Source organism: Zychaea mexicana (genome assembly GCF_025766255.1).
Source record: "Zychaea mexicana strain RSA 1403 chromosome Unknown BDB00scaffold_57, whole genome shotgun sequence".
Lineage (NCBI taxonomy): Eukaryota > Fungi > Mucoromycota > Mucoromycetes > Mucorales > Lichtheimiaceae > Zychaea > Zychaea mexicana.
Window position 1 is genome coordinate 211,955 of NW_026516720.1, and position 21,456 is coordinate 233,410.

The 21,456-nt window shown below is 43.2% G+C and overlaps 9 protein-coding genes across 9 annotated transcripts; 4 read left to right on the top strand and 5 right to left on the bottom strand.

Moving 5' to 3' along the window:
- Positions 1-2,583: 2,583 nt before the first annotated feature.
- BDB00DRAFT_751783 (uncharacterized protein) lies at positions 2,584-2,927 on the top strand (the record flags this gene model as incomplete). Its single annotated transcript, XM_053118632.1, has 2 exons — positions 2,584-2,837; positions 2,897-2,927. Coding segments are annotated over 2 exons (285 nt in total), but the record flags the coding sequence as incomplete, so codon positions are not given.
- A 694-nt stretch (positions 2,928-3,621) lies between these two features.
- BDB00DRAFT_832676 (Pre-mRNA-splicing factor Cwf15/Cwc15) lies at positions 3,622-4,774 on the bottom strand. Its single transcript, XM_053124218.1, has 5 exons — positions 4,725-4,774; positions 4,538-4,647; positions 4,189-4,449; positions 3,891-4,103; positions 3,622-3,813 (listed from the first exon to the last, which is right to left on the bottom strand). The coding sequence occupies exons 1-5, from the start codon at positions 4,725-4,727 to the stop codon at positions 3,687-3,689; spliced, it is 714 nt and encodes a 237-aa protein (XP_052977802.1). The 5' UTR covers positions 4,728-4,774; the 3' UTR covers positions 3,622-3,686.
- Positions 4,775-4,845: 71 nt separating this feature from the next.
- BDB00DRAFT_766869 (dephospho-CoA kinase) lies at positions 4,846-5,764 on the bottom strand (the record flags this gene model as incomplete). Its single annotated transcript, XM_053119623.1, has 3 exons — positions 4,846-5,176; positions 5,266-5,629; positions 5,728-5,764. 3 exons carry the CDS (start codon positions 5,762-5,764, stop codon positions 4,846-4,848), a joined length of 732 nt encoding a protein of 243 aa, XP_052977803.1.
- Positions 5,765-7,802: 2,038 nt separating this feature from the next.
- BDB00DRAFT_766891 (general substrate transporter) lies at positions 7,803-10,277 on the top strand (the record flags this gene model as incomplete). The annotated part of the gene is made up of 11 exons (XM_053119627.1): positions 7,803-7,958; positions 8,073-8,273; positions 8,368-8,507; positions 8,587-8,625; positions 8,708-8,770; positions 8,865-9,126; positions 9,215-9,443; positions 9,533-9,632; positions 9,717-9,781; positions 9,872-10,015; positions 10,099-10,277. The coding sequence occupies 11 exons, from the start codon at positions 7,803-7,805 to the stop codon at positions 10,275-10,277; spliced, it is 1,578 nt and encodes a 525-aa protein (XP_052977804.1).
- A 341-nt stretch (positions 10,278-10,618) lies between these two features.
- Positions 10,619-11,526, bottom strand: BDB00DRAFT_959580 (Rho1 GTPase; the record flags this gene model as incomplete). Its single annotated transcript, XM_053129695.1, has 5 exons — positions 11,452-11,526; positions 11,344-11,390; positions 11,171-11,258; positions 10,967-11,076; positions 10,619-10,903 (listed from the first exon to the last, which is right to left on the bottom strand). Exons 1-5 carry the CDS (start codon positions 11,501-11,503, stop codon positions 10,619-10,621), a joined length of 582 nt encoding a protein of 193 aa, XP_052977805.1. The 5' UTR covers positions 11,504-11,526.
- On the bottom strand, positions 11,527-13,050 carry BDB00DRAFT_832686 (uncharacterized protein). The gene is made up of 2 exons (XM_053124219.1): positions 12,761-13,050; positions 11,527-12,675 (listed from the first exon to the last, which is right to left on the bottom strand). The coding sequence occupies exons 1-2, from the start codon at positions 12,948-12,950 to the stop codon at positions 11,825-11,827; spliced, it is 1,041 nt and encodes a 346-aa protein (XP_052977806.1). The 5' UTR covers positions 12,951-13,050; the 3' UTR covers positions 11,527-11,824.
- Positions 13,051-14,172: 1,122 nt separating this feature from the next.
- Positions 14,173-16,219, top strand: BDB00DRAFT_832698 (uncharacterized protein). The gene is made up of 7 exons (XM_053124220.1): positions 14,173-14,214; positions 14,277-14,452; positions 14,528-14,692; positions 14,762-14,840; positions 14,961-15,064; positions 15,157-15,233; positions 15,298-16,219. The coding sequence occupies exons 1-7, from the start codon at positions 14,181-14,183 to the stop codon at positions 16,070-16,072; spliced, it is 1,410 nt and encodes a 469-aa protein (XP_052977807.1). The 5' UTR covers positions 14,173-14,180; the 3' UTR covers positions 16,073-16,219.
- Positions 16,203-17,687, top strand: BDB00DRAFT_832701 (uncharacterized protein). The gene has a single exon (XM_053124221.1). It carries the CDS (start codon positions 16,334-16,336, stop codon positions 17,489-17,491), a length of 1,158 nt encoding a protein of 385 aa, XP_052977808.1. The 5' UTR covers positions 16,203-16,333; the 3' UTR covers positions 17,492-17,687.
- BDB00DRAFT_832704 (uncharacterized protein) lies at positions 17,688-20,081 on the bottom strand. The gene is made up of 2 exons (XM_053124222.1): positions 18,314-20,081; positions 17,688-18,237 (listed from the first exon to the last, which is right to left on the bottom strand). The coding sequence occupies exons 1-2, from the start codon at positions 19,966-19,968 to the stop codon at positions 17,769-17,771; spliced, it is 2,124 nt and encodes a 707-aa protein (XP_052977809.1). The 5' UTR covers positions 19,969-20,081; the 3' UTR covers positions 17,688-17,768.
- Between the last annotated feature and the right edge of the window lie 1,375 nt (positions 20,082-21,456).

Here is a 21,456-nt window from a genome sequence, read left to right on the forward strand (position 1 = left end):
AGGACATATTCACAAAATGGCGTACGTTCATTTGTAACAACCAAACGTAGCAGCTTCACACAGTTCACACGGAAAACACTCAAAACATACTTGGCGATTCTGACAATCTCAATGTCATCTGCAGGTGAGTTGTTGTTGTTCCATTTGTATGACCAAACAAAGCTGAGGAGACTAGGTAGTATTCGTGGTCGTCTATGGATGGCTGATATTGGACAACAGGCATTTGGATGGTGAATGGAAGTGAGCAACAAAATGAGTCGCTGTAGTAGCTACCAGAACAAGAGGGAGCGGAAGACAGATCCAAACAGTAGCCTCTCCAGAGAACTTGCTTGATCGAAAAAAGTGACTGGTGGCGTAGGCCTCGAAGGACACCTGGACTAATTTCGATTGGGCGAATGGCTTCGAATGCTTGGAACTGTAACCTTATGGTATCAGCATCAATATGGCGCTGTTGTTGTCGTGTTAAAGTGGATGCTATTCGTACAGAGCCTGTTGTTGGTTTACATATTCTCGCAAGTTAGCTGCTGTAAATTCTACTTTGACATCTAACGTGTATATAATCACTGATACAAAATTACCTTGGAAGACGGAGCCAGGGCCATACGTTGGTTCGCCACGTACACTCCAATCGAGCTCAGGCAGTAGGTCTATTGCCAAAAAACATGGAAAAGCTCTTGCTTTGTCTGGCATATTTCTTCTTGCTTGTTTGGTATTTTAACTTGCTTGGGCTAGCCGTACATTTCCAAGTAGTATATATATGAGTTTTAGGTGGCGCAGTAACCTGCAGGCGTTAAGATAACCTAAATTACAAACCGCAGCAGTTAACATGATCAGTGTACAGTTCTATTATATATGAAGTATATGCGAAAACAGACACGTACTGTATTTCTATCAATACTTTTCTGGGGCCTCACATGATCTTGTTTGACCGAACTTTTCGGGCGAGTCGACAATTAATGATTTGAGCCCTGCACCAATGGTTTTGTATGCTGTCTTAACAAGGCTACGTGCAATCTGTGTTGACACTTTTGATTTTTCAGGCCCATAACAATTTATCTTGCCAACTCTCACAGAATACTAGTCTTTTTTCTGTATACAACAATTTTAAAACGTTCCTTTACAAAGCCAACGTAATACATGTGGTGGTACTCAAACGTCAGAAAACTGGTCAGTGCTCCTGTGCGGCTTCCGCTGTTACTCAAACCCCTTTTCTCCACGGTGATGTGGTGTGCTACAAGTGCCACCCAGCGGATCCCTCATAGATTTCTTTGCCCTAGCGGATCCCCCAAATTATGCGGAATTTGTAAATCACACTTTGCTAAACTTGCTCACGCATTAACTTGACAAATATGCAACAACAACACCAATTAAACCGAAAGCATGGAAAACAACGATTCACCATCTCCATCAGAAACACCCCAATCTCTCGCTGCTTCTAATACTACTTCTAAGGTCAAAAACTTCGAAGAAGTCAGGAGGACGTGAAGGAAACCTCAACTACTCGGCAGCTGAAGATATTCAACTAAGTAAATCTTGGTTGAAGATTTCTCAGAATCCGATTGTTGGCCCTGATCAAGAATCAGAAACGTCCTGGGAAGCTATTCGGGCACATTTTGCAGCTAACCTTGAAGCCCGTTGTTAACGTTCTGCTAAAGGTCTATCGACTCGCTGGAGTCGAAATCTACAAAAGAAGTAGCAAAGTTTACTGGATACCATAGTCAGGTCCTAAACCTTAGACAAAGCAAAGTGGACAGAATGAACTAGGCCAGGCAAATACATACATTATATAAAGTGTAAATAGAAGCTTATTATACAGGACCTGATATGTAAAGGTAATTTCCAGCTTATCAAAGCGAAAGACATGTACCTGAGTTCGAGAAAAAAACCTTTCGGTTTCGAACATTGCTGGGAAGTTCTGCACAAGCATGACAAGTTGGGCACTAAGGCAAAGGAGATCAGTGATAAGCAAGACGCCGCGAAGAAGGATAAGAAAGGGAAGAAAAATGAAGAATCCGCTGCCGTTCCTAATGTTGTTTATAAAGATGTAGATGGTGGATCTTCGTCAAGACGAAAACCAAGACCCACCGGAGACAATAAAGCAAAGGAGCAGGAGGCGCTCAAATGCAGTTACGAGAAGCGATGAAGAATGAGCTCGAGTTTCTTGCAGACACGAAAACAAGAGCAAGTATTTGAAGCAGCTCTTGTATTTGTGGAGAAAGAAAAAGAGAAAGGAGGAGAGAAGAAGGAACGAGCACAACATCATGTCGATTAATAAGATCTCTCTCTCTCTCTTTACCAATTTGATATACAGTGTAATAACGCGATACTTCTAATGGCGTCCATTCATGTCAAGAAATACCAAAAAGACTATGTCTTTCACCCGCCCATGCTGAGTCCTTCAATATCAAATGACTAGCTAACATTCGACAATCTGGATGCAACACTCTTAAAGCAGCACTATTATGTGAAGTTAACCGACACGCGGACTACATGGCTGCATTGGAAGTGACTTGGCATATGAAAAAAAATATGGATGATCAATGTGCGAATCGGTCGCTCAGCAGTGTCAAGATTGCCAAGGCGTTTTTGGAAAATGCCCTGGATCAGTCGCTTCCCAGTCTCCTCGGCTTTATTTGGTCACACAAATGGAACAACAACACACCTGCGGATGACATTGAGGTTGTCAAAATGGCCAAGTATGTTTTGAGTGTTTTCCGTGCGAACTGTGTGAAGCCGCTACCTTTGGTCGTTACAAACGAGCGTACGCCATTTTGTGAATATGTCCTACCAATCTTCAAGTACTTTAGTGCAGCGACTGGCCTACTTTCGTTCATAAGGTGAGTTTGTGTCTGTCCCCGTCACTAGCCTTCAATGAACTCATATTTGACTGGCGTAGGTGTGAAAAAGGATCTCAATCATGCAAGCGAGCAAGCAATACAGTAATCACAAAAGGTTTACAAAATCAGCATGTTGGTCTCGTCTCAGTCAGCAAAAACGATCAAGTCAGGCAATTGTCCTCTCCCTAACTTCACCCACACTGATCCACTTTTGTGTATATATCCCTTGTATCGCTCTATTCATAGCCCTGTTTTGTTTCTGTTTCATTCAGATATTCCAGTTGTCATTAATTCTGGGTGTGAAGCAATCTTCATTTGCCACATGTGGTCGACTGGAAAATCCGTGATCTGGGTCTGTTGGTTTATTTAACGTTTGTTGTTTCATCCTTTTTGTTTTGACTTGCTGTTTGTCATTATACAGTCAACATGAGCATTTAGGACAGTGATTGAGAGCTTTTTTGTTGGTCTCTACAAAGTGGTAAGCCGCTATGATAATAACCCCTTCTGCCATGTTGGAAAACAAGCCGCCATCTTATAATTCATCATGATGCCGAATTGAATAAAATCAGCGCCATTATGAAAAGATCACCCGCTATTTCTAAGGAACAAAACCTGTATTACCTGTTAGCATATGTCAGCGCGTAACTCCTGTGCGATAAGAGCCCTTGTTTTCTTACTATGTCGTCATCATATGCTATACTCCTTCTTGCATTAGTACAAAGTTTAACTGACAGAAGAGCAAAGTATTCTACCATTTCGTTATTCATATTTATAAGGCAGAGTGTGTTTTTCCATATTTTAGTTCTTTTATTCACAGAGGTATGAGATAATAAAGATGACAAAAAATGACTAATGAATGTATTTAGTAAGGAAACGACGGTGGAAATCGGATCGTAACATATCGTTGACAAAGCGCTTCTTGTTCTTTTCATCTGCGCCGCGTGCTTGGTTTTTGAAAATGACATCGTCATCCCAACTAGCATCATTAAAAGAAAGTAGTTTCCATATCAGTTTTAATCCTGCACAGGCTTGACAAAGTGGTTCATCTCTTACCGTCTCTTGACACTGAAATCACGTTTTTGATCACCGAGTTGCAGGAGTGGGTTTCCTGTCATAGCTTCTTCTTCACGCTGCGCTTCTTCCTCGTCTAATTTTTCACGTTCTTGACGCTCTTTTTCTTCGGCCCGTTCCTTTCGAATCTTTTGTAATGTCGCAAGTAGCTCGGCTGTGTTATCCTCGTCGTCATCGTCGTCCGAATCTTCGTCACTGAATAGGAGCAATATATTAGTTTCTGATACAGACACCAAATAAAAAAGTGCTTATACATCTATGTGTGCGCTTAACACTTTACCTACTACTACTGCTCCCTCCACTATCACTTTCACTATCGCTTTGATCTTTATCTAACGCAGCCATTTTCTCTGCTTCTTCTAAAAGCTTTTGTCGTCGAGCTTCTGCGTCTTCATCGGAGCCACCAATCAAATTTTGGCCACCACTACCGCTGCCACCTTCAGTGTCTTTTGATTCATAGTATTCTTGTTCGGCTTTTCGTAATTCTTCCTTCAATAATTCGCGATCACCAATTTCGTCAGTTGTGCCTTGACCAGGTTGTCTATTTTTCGGATTTGAAGAATTAATATACAAAGCTGAGAACTTTCAATGTTTTTAATATGCACCGGATTCATAGATTCAAAACATGCCTGAATTTGAGTTTGGTGTGGGATGCAAGATCGCGAGAACTGTATTGAAAGCTGGGAGCTTTGCTGTCGTTACCGCGAGCTGGATCGAATGTGGGACGTGCTGCTGTAGTCTATGAAGACGGTGATGGGTTACCGGTTAAATTAACAAGTCAAAGATATTGAACAAATTCTAGAAGCCAAAATTTACCATTGACGAATATACAAAAGTTGAAAGAGAACAAGTTGTTCACTCTCAGCTGTAGCATTCGATCAGAACCGCTTTTATCAAGGAGCCCATATTGACCAATGAAATTAGTTTATTTAAGAGTTCAAGCTAGGCTCGCCCGCCGCTCAGCAATCCAGTTGCCTAACGACAGCAGAGCACGAGGTGCATGCATTCTAATGGCTACAATTGCTCCCACCAGTACAGCAGGAGGACCGGCATATTCTAGAAACCAAGTGAGAGTTGATGGTTTGATTCGAGTAATCATGTTTTTAACTTGGGTTTCCAGTTGAGCGATATTGGTGGAGTTGTCCAACACAATATCAGCGCGTGAGACTTTTTCGCTCAATGGCATTTGTGCGCGGATTCTCTGTGAAGCAGCGTCTTCAGATAACCCATCTCGACCCATGAGTCGTTGCAGCTGTAGCACTTCTGAGCTAGATTATGAATTATAAAAGAAAAATGACCCGTCAAATTTCTTCTCTTTCACGCCCAAACAATAAGCAAGACAAAAGTAGTACGCTACCAGAATACAACGACCGTAGCACCCACCAGTTTATCCATGCCGCTTTCCAACAAGAGAGGCACGTCCAATACTACCACACTAGCGCCTTTGAGCCAGTGAAAGAAGGCCTGCTTTAGCATTTCCGTGCGTACAGCCGGGTGCGTGCACTGATTCAAAATTTTGCGTTTGGCTGGATCAGCAAAGATGACTTGACCGAGTTTCGGCCGATCGATCTCGCCGTTGGGTAAAAAGACGTCGGGTCCAAAGTGTTTTCGGATAAGACGATTGGCAGGTCGGCCAGGTTCGACAACTTGGCGTGCAATTTTGTCGGCATCAATGATTGGAATGTTTTGTTCCTGAAGCATCCGTGAAACGGTTGATTTGCCTATCAACGCATGGACCAATGTGCTTGTTATTGAATTATATTACTCTTTCGTCCTACTAATGTTCTTCATAAAATGAGTTTCAGCGTTTTTCTTCTACCTGAAGCAATACCACCGGTTAAGCCTACGAGTTTCATTGCACGTTGGAAATATATGCGATTAGGTAAACGCGGGAAAAGAGAGTTCCAAACACATTACTGGCTGAGAATAATGCACCATGGATTATATTTTATCCCGCAGCAACAACTCGCATGAACGATCGAAAGCATTAAACGTACTCAACTTTGTAGTAAACCATCGTACTATATATACAATAAGCTTCTGCGTGCAAATAACTCAACTATTGGCTGGTATATACCATCGTTTCCTCGTTGAAATTAAAACGCTGTCAAAAGCAAAAAGAAGAGCGAGCCCCCACATCGGTTCTTGGGTACACAATAAAATCATCAGAATAAGTCGTTAGGACATCACGATAGCCAACAAGCCATTGTGTATGTGTACTCAAATTTGACGCGGTATATTAAATTCGTAAGTAGTGTTTGTTTCTGCAGGAAGGGGATGATAGAGCTCTGTATGAAGAATGTCTCTGTGTTTATGGCAGCGACGCAAGAAGAAAGCCAATGTGAAGGTGGTGATGGTGGTAGGAAAGAGTATTACAACCTCGCGGAGATAGCGATGTGCTCCGTATTTCTCACGGATCATGAAAGGGCTTTGAGTGTGTACAACTTATCACTATTACCTTGCTGCCGCAGTGCTACTAGCAAGTCGTTCAGACAATGATAACGGCGAAAGACGGTTAATCTACCTAAGCCAGTGTGCATGTAGCTTTCGATGAAAGGAGTAATTTTAACTAATGGAGAATTTCTATGAGCGAAAGCAGAGTGATAGATGGTTAGTCTCTCACGCTTTATATATAAGGCTACAAAGGAGCACCCTTGATCTGGGAACCGGCGGTATGTCTAAAGTATAGATATTAAAAAGGATGAGGTCCGGTAATAGGGTAAGAATCTGCTGCTTCTTGAGATGATAGTATGTATTATTCCAGTGGTTAAAACAACAGGAGTAAGGCATGGCAGTCAAAGACTTTGCAAGCATGTACATAATGATCTCTAGCCTTATATCAATTTGATCCATGCTGAAAGACGTAAAGAGTTTTTGGCACATGATATTACGTAAGCAACTTACCTTCTTCATCGATAAAAGACGCTGTTGAAATACTCGGTATAGACATTTATAAGGTGTTATATAGTAGTGTAGCACGAAATAAGTCCTTTCGAGTATTGTCACTCGCTAACTTGGTTTGCTACAAAAGAAAAAAAGGTTACAGAACTATGCAGTGCCACCACTCTTCTTCCCATCCATCGCCATTCGTGGAATTTAATCCTTTTGATAGTAAAATAACATACAATGGTACAAAGCAAGAATAGCAGTACGTTCAAAAGGAGAAAAAACAGGCTCTCTTATGTAGTTTCTATTCTCACAGATTTTTTCCCGGAAAAAAGATATGGCAGACGTCATTTTTCTTGGGCGTACCCAGTTGTTTAAGGACATATACAGTTACAGTACCTAGCAGCAACAGAGTGGAAACCAACATTATGCAAGGTTACGACGCTAGTGCACCTATTGCCACTTACTAGTATCAGTGATAAAAGTGGTTCTTCTCAGGAAGAGCACAGTTTACCAGGAATTGTGATCTGAGATGAACTATATGCTGCGTTCATTGATAAATTGCGCTTACCAAGAAGTGGATTACACTGTTTATGGAATATACGTACAAATGCCCATTTCGAGATGCTTTTGTCACCTGTTCAACAAAGTATTACACCTCATTCTCTTCTTCTGCTTCTGGCTAAAGCAGTGGAATAATCCAGCAAATCGGAGAAAAAGAGTAAAAACGCAATAGATTGGATCAGGCGGCTTTCTCTGTTTTGTGTGGGGAAAGAAGTGGGAACAGAATGCACAAAAAGTATTTAAAAGATGTTTACCTGCTTTTCCTTGAGGAAAGCTTCGCTCTTTATCTGACTCTCTTTTAGCATAATAAAGTTTTTCATCTTTTTACAATGAGCAAAGAGTTGGAAGCAGGCCGTCCCAGTCATCCGAAAACAAGTTGGCGAGTGTACTTCGCTGTCATCTTTTCATGTAAGTTCTAGGGCTGTAAGACAGTGTTTTGGACGGATGAGCGCCATATTAAGGGAAGAACATCACTCCTATTGTGGCTCTCTATCAAGCTCAACGTTCACCCTCACACACTATGCCTCTTGTGTCATATTAGCTATTGGTGGATTGCTCTTTGGCTACGACCAGGGTGTTATGTCTGGTATTCTTGTCATGGTAAGTTTTGGTTAAAGAGAGCTGATATGTCTCGGGGTAACTGTATGTTTTAGGGTAGTGGGAGATGCGAGTGACTCTTGATCTAACATCCTTGGTATACTATATGCATGAAAGGAACATTGGATTGAATATTTCAATAATCCCAACGCAGTTTGGCGTGGATTTATTACGAGTATTTATCTTTTGGGTGCATTTGTCGGTGGTCTTGCTGCAGGCCCGATCAGTGAACGGATCGGTCGTAAACGGAGTATCATGGCTGGAACATTTATGTTTTGGTTTGGTACTAGCATGCAGACAGGAGCGACAAACGTCGAGGTAAGATTGTTCTATCCTTACTTTACCCCTGCTTACCGGTATTTCCTTATACACTTTGTCTTTAAAGCTATATATAACCTTTGAGCGTATATAGCTTTTAATGGCTGGCCGATTCTTCCAAGGTATTTCCATCGGTATGTACAGTATGAATATTACTGTGTACCAGAGCGAGTTGAGTCCTGCGCATCTCCGTGGTCGTGCAATCACTTTCCAGCAATTCAGTATTGTGACGGGGTATGAGATTATCTACTGTATGGAAAGGATACCTATAAAATGAGATAATTAATTGTCTTTTGCTTAACTCTACATGTAGTATTATGGTTGCTTTCTGGATCGGTTATGGTTGTGCTTAGTGAGTTCTTGCGATAATTTCTAGCGTCTTACCTTTTTTAAAAAAAGTGCCTTGACTATTACTGACTCTACTGTACAAATAGTATTCCAAGCGATGCATCATGGCGTGTTCCCTTGGGTATCCAATTGGCTCCAAGTGTCGTTCTGTAAGCAAGATCATTGATATTTTTTGAGACTTCGATGATGCAAAGAAACGCTGTGATGGTGTATTCAATTAGCGCTAATAATGTGCGTCATTAGCTTCTTCGGCTGCTTCATCCTGCCTTATTCTCCACGTTGGCTTGCCAGTAAAGGTCGGTACGATGAGGCTCTCGAAACGCTCGCAAAGCTTCATGCCGATGGCGATGCCAATAATCCATACGTGCGCCAGGAATTCGACGAAATCATGGAACAAGTTCGCTTTGAAGAAAAACATGCGATGAGATCGTATCGAGAAGTGTTCCGCTCAAAGTCCACGCGTAAGCGTGTCTTTTTGGCTATGGGCATCCAGGGTATGCAGCAGGTATGTAGGACATACTCGTACACTGAAGACCATTCATATTTGCTCTTTGTTTTGACAAAATTCTGGTATTTGTGGTTTTTGTTATTAGTGGATCGGCATCAATGCAGTGTTGTACTACGCGCCTTTCATTTTCCAGTCAGCTGGTATGACCGGTACATTGCCTTCCCTGCTCGCAACTGGCGTCAACGGCATTGTATGTGTAATCTTTACAGTTCCTGCTCTGCTTTATATCGATAAGTTGGGCCGTCGCAAGACCATCTTGGGTGGCAGTATTGGCATGGGAACGTCGATGCTTATTGCTGGTTCTCTCCTTAGAGGTATGAACAAGAGATAAGATAAAAAGTAATAATAAGTTTTAAAGGTGGGCTATGCTAAATCATTTGATTCGTTTTGTTCTTCTGTATAGCTCATCCATACGTGGAAGGCGGCGACAACAATACCCAAGCACAATATGGTGCTGTAGCCATGATGTTTATCTTTAGTGCATCCTTCTCGACGTCTTGGGGGTAGGTTATCATCATCTATTTTTCTCTAGCACCTGATACTGTGGACATAGTGAAGCTCATTGACTCATTTACTTGACAATTTAGTCCCTGTGGATGGATTTATCCAGCAGAAATTTTCCCTAATCGCGCTCGTGCAAAGGGTACTTCACGTACGTATTGAGGCACTTCATTCTCTTTTGAATGACACATACTGTATGCTGAGTAGCAAGACTAAAAAAAGCTGACCTTGAAACCATTAGTTGCCACTGCTACCAACTATCTTATGAACTTTGTTATTGGCGAGATTACCCCTATCATGTTGGATCGTATTTCGTATGGCACCTACTTTTTCTTCTTTGCAACCAACGTTATCTGTGCTTTCATCATTTGGAAATTCTATCCCGGTAAGGAATAACCCAATTTCTCTCTAATGGCCTTGTGTTAAAACATGCAGGATTTTCTAATGATAACGTTCTGTGGTGCTTAGAAACCAAGGGCCGTTCGCTCGAAGAGATGGAAATTTTATTCGGAGGTGAAGAAGCTGAAGTCATCAAGGCCGTTGCTGAACGTAGATACGACGCTAGTGGTGCGATTGTGGCAGAACCAGCCCAAGCAGCCGAGAGCTCTTCATCGCCCGATGAGCAGAAGGAAAAGACACAAGTTTAACCTTCCATATGCAGAGATCGATGCAATATTCTCAACTCTTATAATGTAATCTCTTAACTAACACATCCCTTCCCTCCTATAAGTAGCTTAAAGCTCTCTAATAGTCTCAGAAAAAACAGTTGCGAGGTCTTACAATTGCATGGTTTTTTGTTATTTCGTGAGGTTATTGGTGAGATGGAATGGAGAAATAAGTACAGGTGGGATATTTCAAGAATGGGAGGAGATGATGTGAGAATTGAAGTAGGGAAAACGTGTAAGTGAGAAGAGGAGGAGGTCAATAAGAAGGTTGGGGTATTTTTGTGCTTTTCTTTTCTTCCCAGAATGAATTTTTTTTTTCCTAATTACATGACAACGCACTTATCCTGCTTTTTCTTATGCTTTTGATTTGTGGCACGGACTGCTGCAGCAAAGACATCCTCGACCGCATCACCCGATTTGGCAGAGCATTCAATATAGTCGGCTGCACCAATCTTCTGGCTCATGTTCAGTCCTTGTTCATAGCTGATCGGTGCCAAGGATGACCTAGCAAGTTGTTGGACCGTACGACTGTCTTCGCGCAAATCCTTTTTGCACGCAACCAATAAGTAAGGCACCCCAGGACAGTGTTGCAATACTTCTGGCAGCCACTATAACCACGGTTGGGATATTAGTAATTAAAAGCAAAGGAGTAATACTCAAAGAGCACCAACCTTTTCTGTGATATTTTCCAAAGAGTCAGGCAAATCAATAGCAAAGGTAATCAACAAAACATGTGTGTCTGGGTATGATAGTGGGCGAAGTCGATCATAGTCCTCCTGACCTACATGTTACATGATCCTATTACGTTAGAAACAAAGACAGCAAGAGAAACCAACTAGCCAATAATCAATCTTTCTTTTCCTCAAAAGTATTACCTGCAGTATCATACAAAGCTAGTTCGACATGCTGTCCGTCGACATCAAAATCTTTTACCATGTTATCAAAAACTGTTGGCACATGGCCCTATAAATATAACAAGAGAAGCACAATGATCAGTTCCTTTGTTTCTCTTTCCCATTTAATTCGACTCATCTTGCCAATAACTCACCTGTGGAAAGTCGCCTTGGGCAAAAACTGTTAGCAAAGACGTTTTGCCTAATCTGACCTAGTTAGTTTAATGCCTTGCACTAATTTACATTGAGTTTGTATATATTACCGCAAGCGCCATCGCCAACAATGACGAGTTTACGTTGTATAACTTTGGACATTGACCAACGTCCTCAGGGAAAGGGGAACGACTAGCATGGAAAAACTGCGCTTTGGTATGCGCTCCATTGTGGCTGGGTGACACAAGGACAATTGCACTATCTTTAGCTTCACTCTCATCCATTTCCTTTAATGAGCAGTTTCCGGTGGTATCTTTTCTTTCAAAATGGTATTTTTTTATTTGTTAATTTCATATGTGGTAAGAACACCAGGTATTATGTACATAAGATAGAGATGAGCAATATTTTTTTACAAGTTTTGGAACAGAGCATGCAGTAATAAACCATCGGACAAAAGTGCGAAGTATGAGAAGAGGAATGAGATCAAGACGATACACTGCTGTAAGCAGGAGGATGTTCATACACAGGCGGCGGTGTGCATGGAGGAGTTATCGAGGTGTGCTCATACTCGGGCAAGTTGAACGCGCCTAGCTTCTCCAGCATGCCCACCCGTCTATCACGGATTTCCACGTCCGTTTCAAAGGAGATGCTTCTCTGAACTCGACCGGAAGTTATTTCTGGGAAGACTATTGCCATGGAAACCTTGAGCGTGTGCCTGACCACAAACAGCCCGGGCACATCCATCGAGGGCACCAGCTCGTCTGGCAAACGAAACTCGATCGTATCTCGCCACGGCTCTTTGAGTACGTGGCCAGGCACAGATTGCCGCATTGGATCAGCCCGAGAAAGTAAATGCGCGGAGCATTTTTCGCCTCGGCCTTGTTGCCCGTACACACTGCGTCGCTCAACCAAAAACACACACAGTGACAATAGCCGCACACCAGACATTCTTGGTGCCACCCACATGGTCAGAGGCAGTGATGCTCCCACAGAAAGTGTACTCTTCTCAATCGTTAGGTGGTAATCGAAGAATTGTGCGTGGTGTCGCCTTGAGTCGATGGATCGGGCCACGTTATCGCCTGTGAGCATGCTGTTCTTGAATGGGAAGCGTGTGAGCCTAATAGGACAATTTCGACTGCTCCGGGTAGAGTAGGCGTAGGCAGCTTTGGCTGTAACGTGATAGACGACCTCGATGTTCTTGCTTTCAATCGTATCTGGCAGCCCGCCGAGCAACAGGCTCATCTCAAAGGGGCACCTTCGGGACATACCGCCGTTGACAGTCGAAGCGGAGCTGGGGTTCAGTACCAAGTGCCGTTGAATCAGTTGCTTTCGCACTATTTGTTATTATAAATAAGTTGCCGTTAAAACTGGGGCGGTTTTCAATATTCTACGCATAGGGTCGGGTATTCGGTTTCTTACCTGAAGGTCGTTTGGTTGTAAGGTAGCCTTCAAAGCAAACGTGAAGGCTGTGGACACGCTTTTTTGGACTCATGACATCCACGAAGCCTCGAAGCACGGTGGTCGCGTGATTGTTGTCAGCATCGAGGTCAAGATACAGCGTGTCTTCGAGTAAATGAAGCGACAAAGCAGAGCTATCGGTAAGAAGCATTGGTGCGTGACGTGAAGATATGAAGGAGAGTACAAGATAGGTACACACTCGAGTTAAAGTAGAGTAGATAAAGTAGAGTAGAGAAGAGAAGAGAGGAAAGGTACGTGGGAGTATTCCCCTTTATGAATTATTTCGCTGCAGTAAGAATGTGTAACAGTTTACCGGTCCCTGGAGTTGTCCTGGTGTGGGGGTAGGGTTCCCCTTGTTAGAAAACAATTGATGAATATGCCTTCACAGGCAAATTAGCCTGTCAGCAAATATTCTGGTTGGCTGTGTTTAGGTGAATAGTGCCTGTTCGTTCGGAAGTGAACTTGCTGGCTTCCGCACATGAGTTTGCATCGGCACGGTTCAGCACAGCATGGCAGATATTCTGGGGTCAAATTAGTATTTGGTTAGCGCGGATCTATATGGATCATCTACTCTCCGCCGAACTCACCTCGCGCAATGTGTATAATGTCGATATGAAGCGTCAATTGTAAGTCATTGTGGAAGGCACTGCAACAATGGCTTCAAATTAACTGATTACGTTATCGTGGTATTAATAGTAAAGATTGTTTTGGACTCATCTATCTCAAAATTATTAAGAAGCCGCTGCTGTCATCTCGTTATTGTAAGCAGTATAGAGCTAGTTCGGAATTTTACCCGTGGAGATGAGTTTCTCCTTGCTGCGGATCGCTCATCGTTTTGCAGATCCTCGGAAACGTCAGCACCATGAATTTCTACGCTTCTTCCGTGGAGTTTGGTTTTTCCCTTCTGCTGCAGCGGCTCACTAGTTTAATGACAACTGTCTGTGGCACCATGCAATATCTAGGAACATCATCTTCCGTGGATCGTGTTCTGCCTAGGCGGCAAGAGAAAGAAAGATCAAAACTTGATGTGGTGATGACGATAGATGTACAGTATATACATAGCTGAATTTGGTGAGCTGACCTTACGTATCGTTTTAACTTATTGTACATATTTAGTGGGCGTGATCTCTAAATCAGTAGCAAATAGTAGTGCCGCATTTCCTTCCAATAAGTCCTTACTTTCGTCAAATTCTACAGCTAAAACCGATTATATGCCAGCAGTTAATTAAGCTCGAGCTCAAAGCTGACATATGCTGGCTCAAAGTACAGAGGCTATTTGGCGCTATATTCTCAAGGCGAAAGACAATTGAAAGCCAGCATCATTGTGTTAAAAATTCAGGATACGTAGAATCCAGTGGGTAGCATCTTCTTTCAGTTCACCATGGCCAGTAAAACCATTCAAAGCAACGTTAATGGTAAGTGTCCTTTTTTTGTCACTATGATTAAGCAACATTGATTGGCAATCTGTAATGTCTAGCCTCTTTCCTCGATCAGCAAACGGACTTTCGTTTTCTTATAAAACATGAACACCGACTTGCGACAGACACGTTACTTCTGCAAGATTTAGATGGCCAGCTTGCAAGGGTCGAGCGTGAACGCGCCAATTTACAGCAACTTTTATCTGAGCCACCTACAACCAACCCAATATTGATGGTATGGAAAAACCTCAACACAAATCAGAAAGCAAAGTGGATAAATTCGCAATGAACTAATGCAGGAAAGCCGAAGAATGCCAGGAAAATTCTTGTATATATCGATATTCAAACAAGCCGTGTAATTGAGGGCAAAGGTTTGATAAGCGGATATGGCATTTACTTTGCCGATGATAGATATCCACCACAGTTTGGCAACTTTGTTAATCCTGTGCGAACGTCCCGATACGGTACTTTGATGGTAATTATACTTTCCTTTGCTAAAGAAACAGTGATTTTTTCCGTGAACTAATTTGCGCATGTCGTGCAGGCGATGGAGGTTGTGTTGAGAATGTGCCCTTCAGATCGAGAAATTACCTTTGTCATGGCAGGCAAGAACCTGGTGACGAGTTAAGTACTTCTATTCTTTTTCTGATGGGAAAGTACGAGGATGGGACTTGGGTGTCTGTTTATTACAAACATGCTTAAATATAACTCACACGAACTCATCATTCTTTCCGTCCGCATAGTGCTCACGGGCCCATCACAGTCCTGGAAAAAACGACCAGATCTAGAACCTTTATTTTCAAAAATTAAGGACGTGCTGCGATCAAGATCCAAGGATGTACAAGTGGTAGGATACAATCGGCTCACTCAACTTAAGAAGAAGAACAAATAGAACATTCAAAGAAGCAGAGATGACTAATTTATACTATAACTGATCAGATCAGCGCTAAACCTGACCAAACCTCTAGATTTGCAAAGTACGCGGCTGAGCTTGCCAAATCTGCTCGAACGATTGGGTAAAATGAAGCCGTTTAAAAATTTGCCGCGATTATTCAATAACTAAACTCTTTTAAAATACAGAGAACTGGAGCATGGGATCCGATCTCGAGTGCCTGATATGCCTAAACTAGCAACCAGTGTCCAAAGAGAATCGGAAGTACTTATGCCTATTCGAAATTCACTGCCACTGCAACAACAGCAGCAACAACAACAACAACAGGCACCGCCACCACCACCACCACGACCCGCAATGCCGATACCACGGGCACGTGCCAGCAATACAGATTCTTGCCAACCATGTGCATCGCATGCAGGTAGCAGTAGTGGAACAAATTCTCTGAATTGCGCCCACTCTGCTCGGCCGGCTCATGCGTTTCACAGTATGGTTGAATCCTATGCATCATCAAAGGCAGTGCTAAGCGAAGCAAGTGCTAATAGCAGACCTTTGGGTTTGACGCATTTGTCAGCTACATCGTTGTCGGCATTGCCGTCCACCAACAACAAAAAGCACCGGACTACTACTCTTGCTACTATGGCTGAAGTAAACTTTATCGAAAGTCGCTTTCAAGCTACTCGGGGACAGCAACGGCAGAAGCGCAAATTGGATGTGGTTGATCGGTATGAAAATGGCATGGCTGATGGTGGTAGGTCCAGCAAGGCTAGAAAGGTGAAAAAAGTACGGTTTCTACTGGATGACCACAGCAACGTGGATGGTGATGATGATAGTGGTGATGAAGCGTTTGAGGATGCTCAGGAAACAGTTTCTTCGAGTACCGACAGCATCCCAAACCGTACAAGTGTGTCAAGTCGAATCATTAGCTCTGTCACAAAATTTTTCCAAAAGCTGTCAACCTAAAGGAAAACAACTTTATGCACTTGTCTAATCCATCGATTCCTCTATTCTATATTCTCCTAGTATAGTGTACTTCTGTCTATTTGTAACTAGTATTGTAAAATTCATTAAAAAAACAAAAATTCGTCAGTGGCCAAGTTTCAAAATGCTAGGGTATAGGATTAGCCTGCGTCCCTTGTAAAAATGTTCGAACTTTCTACGTTCCACTAAATTGAATTTCTTTCGCCCTTACTCCACATCTTGCTGTTTCTTCTAGTAATAGGCATGCAATGTGCCCGCACGCTTCAAGAGCCAAACCACCGATCTTCGGCAATTGCTTTAGATCCTCTCGCTGAGTCTAATTCTGAGGCATCATCCTCTATACAACGACGTAGAAGATCGCTTGCTGCAGAGCACAACGGTTGCAAAAATGCAATACACGTTGACGTGCCAAAGCGTCATTCCATGGATACCGCACGACTATTGCATTTGCGAGCTCAACAATACCCTAATGTTGTTTATGACGATATTAATACAACGAACGACGCTATGTTCACCCATACTGCTGGAAACAATAATAGCCATCGACCGAGCTCCGTCGTACACAATATCGTTGATAGCATTACGGGACGTCGTCCGAGCAGTAGCCTTCAATTTGTACGGCTTGAGGAAGGCTCAGAGACGCAACAGGTAGAGCGTGATAATGTGTCTCGACGGAGTCTTCGAGATAGCCAATTGTTAAACGGGATTACAATGCCGTCCGTGCTCACGGCGGATGATGAAGACGAAGCCTACCGTGAACGATATTATCCGGCATGTGTACAACAAAGAAATTCTTGCCTGTCAGCCTTCTCATCCGTCCGTCCAGCCACTTTGGCCTCTCGCCCGCCGAGTTACAAAATAAACGACACTGCTGAACAGAACCAACAAAGACAACAAGAATGGGAAGCATTGGTGCACCTGCAACAATTGTATCAACGCGAACGAAGGTTGCAAAGCGGTGGTGGATGGTTACAAGCGCTCGTATGGAACTCGGGAGAAGAAGAGCGAAACAACCGATTACGGTGGAAAGATGCATTTTCAGCCTGTTTAAATGAGCAGTTTCATGGCTTCCATATGGCATTTTGGATCGTACTTTTGGCGTTCGTCGGGGCCATCTCCGTATTTTTGCCCGGTATTTCCAGTGCTGCCTTTGCCCTATGGATCCCCCTTGTAGTATATGCAGCAATTGCCGTATTCATGGTCCATCATCGACGCCAACGAAGGCGAAAGATACAGCGTCTTGAGTACCAAGTGGCACAGGCTCGTGAACAAAGAATTCGAGAACTTATGGCGGCGGTGGAGCTACCTGAAAATCATTACTTTGTTACGGATTATGCAACGAGTAGTCGCCATACCCATCCAGTTACCACGCTGCTGCCGCCTCCTCCGTCGTATCACTAATGGCGACACAGAAATGCTTCCATCGAATATAGCTCCACAAGAGCGAGTTGAAGAATATGATTTCAGTGGCCAAGGAGACGAAGAATGGCAGAGAGAACATATGGAAGCGATTGCACACAGAAGAGCAACAACAAACGGTTCATGTTGAGCAGCAACAGCCACGCAGCAATAGCAATCAGCGTCTATAGACAAAAATTTGCCTGCAAAATTATGCATAAGTGTTTATGTTTATGTTGTAAAATACAAATTATTGTAAATATTATAAATGCTATTGTTTTTAACGACATTGCTTTGAATGCACACCTAAACATCGTGTACAGAATCCAGTCGTACTGCATTTTGCACACCCTTTTCGACAGTTCTTGCAAACATTCCGTTTACGCATTTTGCCACCAGTTTTCCGTTCCAACACAAAGCATTTGCAGTGGGCCAAGCCTGCGTCATTCACACAGTCTCGACACCATTGCCCAAGGCATCCTCCAGCACAGCCTGTCAAATCACACGTAGGGCATGCGACCTTGCCACACCTTGAGCACTGGTTGGATATGTATCCACCATCGTTTGCGCGGCATTGTACGTGATATACACCCTGGCACTTCTCACAAGGCTTCTTTGCATCAACGCACGCTTGACTATGTCGTTGGTTACAGATCGAAAGAGACTTTTCGCATTGCGAGCACTTTGTCGTTGTGATTTGAATCGATCTGGCACGACATTGAGGCATATTACACACACGTACAGCGCATCTAAGAGGCCATTGCGTACTGTTAAGATCTCTGCAAATCGAAAGAAACAGTCGAGCACAAAAAGATGATGACTTACCGATCGCATTTTGGGGCACAGTTCGTACATTTGTGGATCGGCATAGGACCACATGCGACACACATAAGCATAGGACCAGTTGCACCGCTATGGCAGAAATCGCACAAGTAACAATCGATCTGGATAGGCCTACTGGCCAATTGCTCTAACGCGGTCCGTATTACTGCCACATCTTGTCCAAATGATTGTGGTGCATTTGGTTTGTTTTCTAATTCCTTTCTATCTATTCCACGTCGCAGCGCCTTGCCCAGCTCGATTTGTTCCAATTGAATTGGTGCACGTAGTTGACCCGTCGCTGCAATTTGCATCAGTTTTCCACCCAGAGGAAAAGAGTGAACTTGCCAGCATCCTTTAACCGAGAGTGTTCGCAGACTCAAGAAATTGAGTAGTACATGAACAACAGCATCGGCAGTGACGGCGGATCCATCCAAGTTTATCGTATATACAGCGTGGTACAGCTGATACCCCATTAGCGTCTGTGTCATGGCGTAAATCATGCCGGTGTCCACTTTGTATAGATCGTGGCGCGAAAACCAGATATGTCGCCAAGTGGGAGGACGGAACATGGCCTGACGAAATGAGCGACAAACACTTCCGAGTCGAACGCGCGTCCGTGCATCGAGAAAGCGGCCAATGTTTGTCAAGACAGCGGGTGGAAAAGCAGCCAGTGTTTGTGGTCGTGGCTGCCATTGGCCTTGTGGTGAATGCACGAGCTTCTCGGTAATCGATGAAAGCGAACGTTGGGAGAGGAGTTGGATCGATTCTGGGCGCATTGCACGTACGCGCTGTGGCCCGCCGTGTTCAATTTCAGTCAATATTAGAGTCTCAATGGTTCCGTTCGATTCGACTGGTACTGAGTATTGTTGTTGAGAATAGCTTGAGTAACTTGTCATTGGTGGAGGAGACATGACATAATTCTGTTGTTGTTGCTGTTGCTGTGGATAGTCGACAGGGATGTTTGCCATATTTAAGCTCGGAGGAGGGGGTGTGGACATGGAACGTTGTTCTTGTGAATAACCGGGACATCCGATCATTGGTGCTGTGTGTGATGATATTATTTGCTGCTGTTGAGGTTGTGCATAATGATAGGAAACTTGCGCCATACTTGGCGCAGGGGGCGTGGATACAGGTTGTTCATGAGGTCTAGTAGAGAAATAGCCATCTGGAGGAAGGCTAGTTGAAACTGATAGTGCTTGTATTGCTTTTATTGGTACAGTAGCAGTTGTCTCTGGTTGTGGCGGTGATGATTGCACGGGTAATGGAGGGATAGCTCCATTGGTATGAGGCTGCGAAGGTCTGCGTTTGGTCGATGACGATTGAAAAGCAGCAGCAGTAGTTGATGTTACTGTGTCGGCAAACGATATATTAAGTGTCGGCGACGGGATGGTAATATCCTTTGGATTGTCTGGCTTTTGCATAACGGTTGCTGTTCCCTTGTTGTCGCGATTGGGCGCGAGACTGGACAATCCTGAGCGTGCCGCAATGTAGGCCACATCAGCTTCACACAAACGATCGAGTGGTACGGCGATCATGCCGCCACCTTGTTTACGCAATTTTACTTTAGTGTTTTGAAACAAGCCTACATAAGCCGCCTCGACTTCAAATTTTCCGTCGTTGCCGGTCCATATTCTCACTGATTGTTGTGTGTCCGTCATCCGTGCATTAAGTAAAAGTGAAGAAGAGTAAAGAAAAGAGAGTAAAAAAGTGAAAAAGCCGGAAAAGAAATATGAGGAGGTGGGAGATGCTTATCTGTACTACCTTGGCAAATCCTTCACGACAGTCAGTCGATCCTACTTGCCTTCGTTATGCTCTTGGTTGCACAAAGAAGCGGAGGACTCTGACGCCCTTTCAATAGATATTGCGTGTCATTTACTGTATACCAGAGATTAGCTTCCTTTTTATGAGGAAGCATAACAAAACGAAGCAAACTCTGCTTGAATTTTTTTGGCTCCCTGACAGTTACGCCCATCTTTAATAATTATGATCCCAAAACTGCGAGCCGTATAACCCACACCAACAACAAAAACAGACTTACACAGTCATTATTCGCTTCCCGCTCATTCTTTTCTTTTTGTGTATTGCCATGGCACTGATCTTTACAATATGCTCAATCACCAAGATTGAAGACAGAGTACTGCAGCCCATAGTGATAGTATGTAAAGATTAATGGATACTGGAAACGCTTAGTACAAAGTGATGGTTGTGTACTAGTCGTAATAGCCATTGCTTTAAGCGTCTTTTTTAATCCACCTTGTTACTTGAAAGTATACCGCCTCTTAGTATGGTGGTAAGCTGGATTCTCTAAAAAAAAGTTAGCATATCGTGTATATTGTTATACTAGTGCAATGACACCCACTTACAAAGCCATCCACACCATCTCATTGGTCTTCCAGGAACGTAAACATCCCGGCAGCAAGTTGTAGAATGGGTTTGTCCAGATTCAGTCGCAGCGGTAAAGGTCAGTATCGAGACGAGAATGACAAACTTCACTGATTATGGCCGCACCTTGTTGTACGGATCGTTTATTCCTAATCAAGCTGATAACTGCTATAAGCCGCTACCTGTATCCTGGTGGAACCAGTAAGGCATATGGGCGTCACGGTGTACATTACGGTAAGGAGCGAAGTCCCTCTTCAATCATACTTTTGTTGATTCGAAAAGCCGTTCATTATTTGAGTAAATGCTACTTTAAACTACCCTATATTGTGGACAAATATATCCGAAACAACATAAAATGGGATAAAAGATGCGCAATCCATTATTTACATTAACGCGTTCCCCAATTTTATCCTTCTTCGACGTTTCCCTATCTTCTTCACATTGACCTAATATTTCCTACGTTTGAGGAAGGTAAGCGAGAAACATGAATTCATTTCATCATAGCACATTAACAATAGTAATATTTGGGAATTGTAAGCTACTTTCTCTCACTTGTTATGTACAGTTTTATCAAAGTAGAACCATAACAAGTAAATAGCTACCCTGAAACATTAGAACGCTTAACGTTTGATGTCGCGATGCCTCTTTTGACACATTAGGCTACGATGTACTTCTCATAATGCCAACATTGCAGACGATTAAAGCGATGCAAAAAAGATTCCACCATCAACAGAACCACTATCTGTATCACACCTTCACTTGCT